The sequence below is a fragment of the Penaeus monodon genome, chromosome 15 (genome assembly GCF_015228065.2).
Source record: "Penaeus monodon isolate SGIC_2016 chromosome 15, NSTDA_Pmon_1, whole genome shotgun sequence".
NCBI lineage: Eukaryota > Metazoa > Arthropoda > Malacostraca > Decapoda > Penaeidae > Penaeus > Penaeus monodon.
The window spans coordinates 1165827-1167104 of record NC_051400.1 but is presented as its reverse complement, the minus strand read 5'-3'; the positions used below and the strand labels follow the sequence as shown (position 1 = coordinate 1167104).

Here is a 1278-nt window from a genome sequence, read left to right as displayed (position 1 = left end):
TGAAAAGAAAAGAAAAATGAAAAAAAGTTTGGCAGATTTTTTTAAAAACTTGTTTGTAAATTTCTCTTATTTTTTCTCTCTCTCTTTAAAGGTGTGTTTTTCTTCTCTGTCTATGAACATTTATTTTTTACTTTTCATCTACAAACATATATTCATCCTTTTTTTTCTTCCATATTTTTTCTTCTCCGATATTCTTCAAGATGTGTTTGTCATTTTGATTATCAATACTGTACTTAAGACGACACAAATTTTACCTCTTCAACTTTCTCTTCCTTTTACAGATGGCGAAGTGTACGAATTCAAGTGTTCGGTGGGTCTGCTGTTCGACATCGATCGCCAGATCTGTGATTTCAAGTCTAAAGTGTTCAACTGTGGCACTCATATCCGTACGTATTTTCGCGTTTACCATTAACAAGAGGGAAATGCGATCTGTCAAACCTAATGGTAGATCCCTACTTATTTCATACTAACAATATATCTAATACTACTTATCTATTAGAAAGTGTTAACTTTGGAATCTATTGAAATCTAACGTCGGTATTCCCTAAACGAATTCGCCCACCAGAGCTGACGACGCCGAAGCCACTCCTGGACACGGACGAGCCCATCTGCGGCTACGGCGAGTACGCATGCGCCGACAAGACCTGCCTGCCGTCCGAGCTCTTCTGCGACGGGCAGGTTGACTGTTACGATGGCTCTGACGAAGGCTGGTGCGGTAAGTCGAATGGTTTTGACGAAGGGCGTCATTTTTCTTTTCTTTTTTAAATATAATTACGCACCGATTTTTGCTTTAATTCAAAGAGCCAGCATGAACGTAGTCGCTAAATTTCCACGTGGAGTAAATATGAATGAAAATACAAATATTTACCCCCCCAGTACATCGACAGTGGAGTTCCCTAATATCCTAAACATATCCGATTCCGAAGTGTCTCCCTTTGAAAAAAAGAAAGAAAAAAAAGTCAACTTACTCTCCACAACCAACCAGAAACATGCCCAACTCCTTACACCACAGCGCTAAAGCAATAACACCCATCTCACAGACGCCGAAAACGACCCGAACGCCGCCCCCCGATGCGACTACAAGAACTGCACGCTTCCTTGGTGCTTCTGCTCACGGGACGGCACCCTCATCCCCGGCAACATGGAGCCTGCGCAGGTAGTACTCTCTCGCAATGGTGATCTTGCTCCTGTTTCTTCTTGCCTAAGTGTGTGTGGGTTTTTGCATTCAGATTTGGAAGGTGTATTGAGTAAGGATGATTTTGGTAGCATTTTCGTAGG

At 41.8% G+C, this 1278-nt stretch overlaps 1 protein-coding gene across 2 annotated transcripts in view; it reads left to right on the top strand.

Moving 5' to 3' along the window:
• Positions 1 to 1278, top strand: part of LOC119581614 (chitin deacetylase 1-like) — a 14718-nt gene that overhangs the window by 9319 nt on the left and 4121 nt on the right. For both annotated transcript variants that reach the window (XM_037929730.1, XM_037929731.1), the window contains exons 3-5: positions 282 to 386; positions 566 to 715; positions 1041 to 1156. In XM_037929730.1, coding sequence (XP_037785658.1) covers positions 282 to 386; positions 566 to 715; positions 1041 to 1156 — 371 coding nt within the window. The remainder of the gene's footprint in view (positions 1 to 281; positions 387 to 565; positions 716 to 1040; positions 1157 to 1278) is intronic.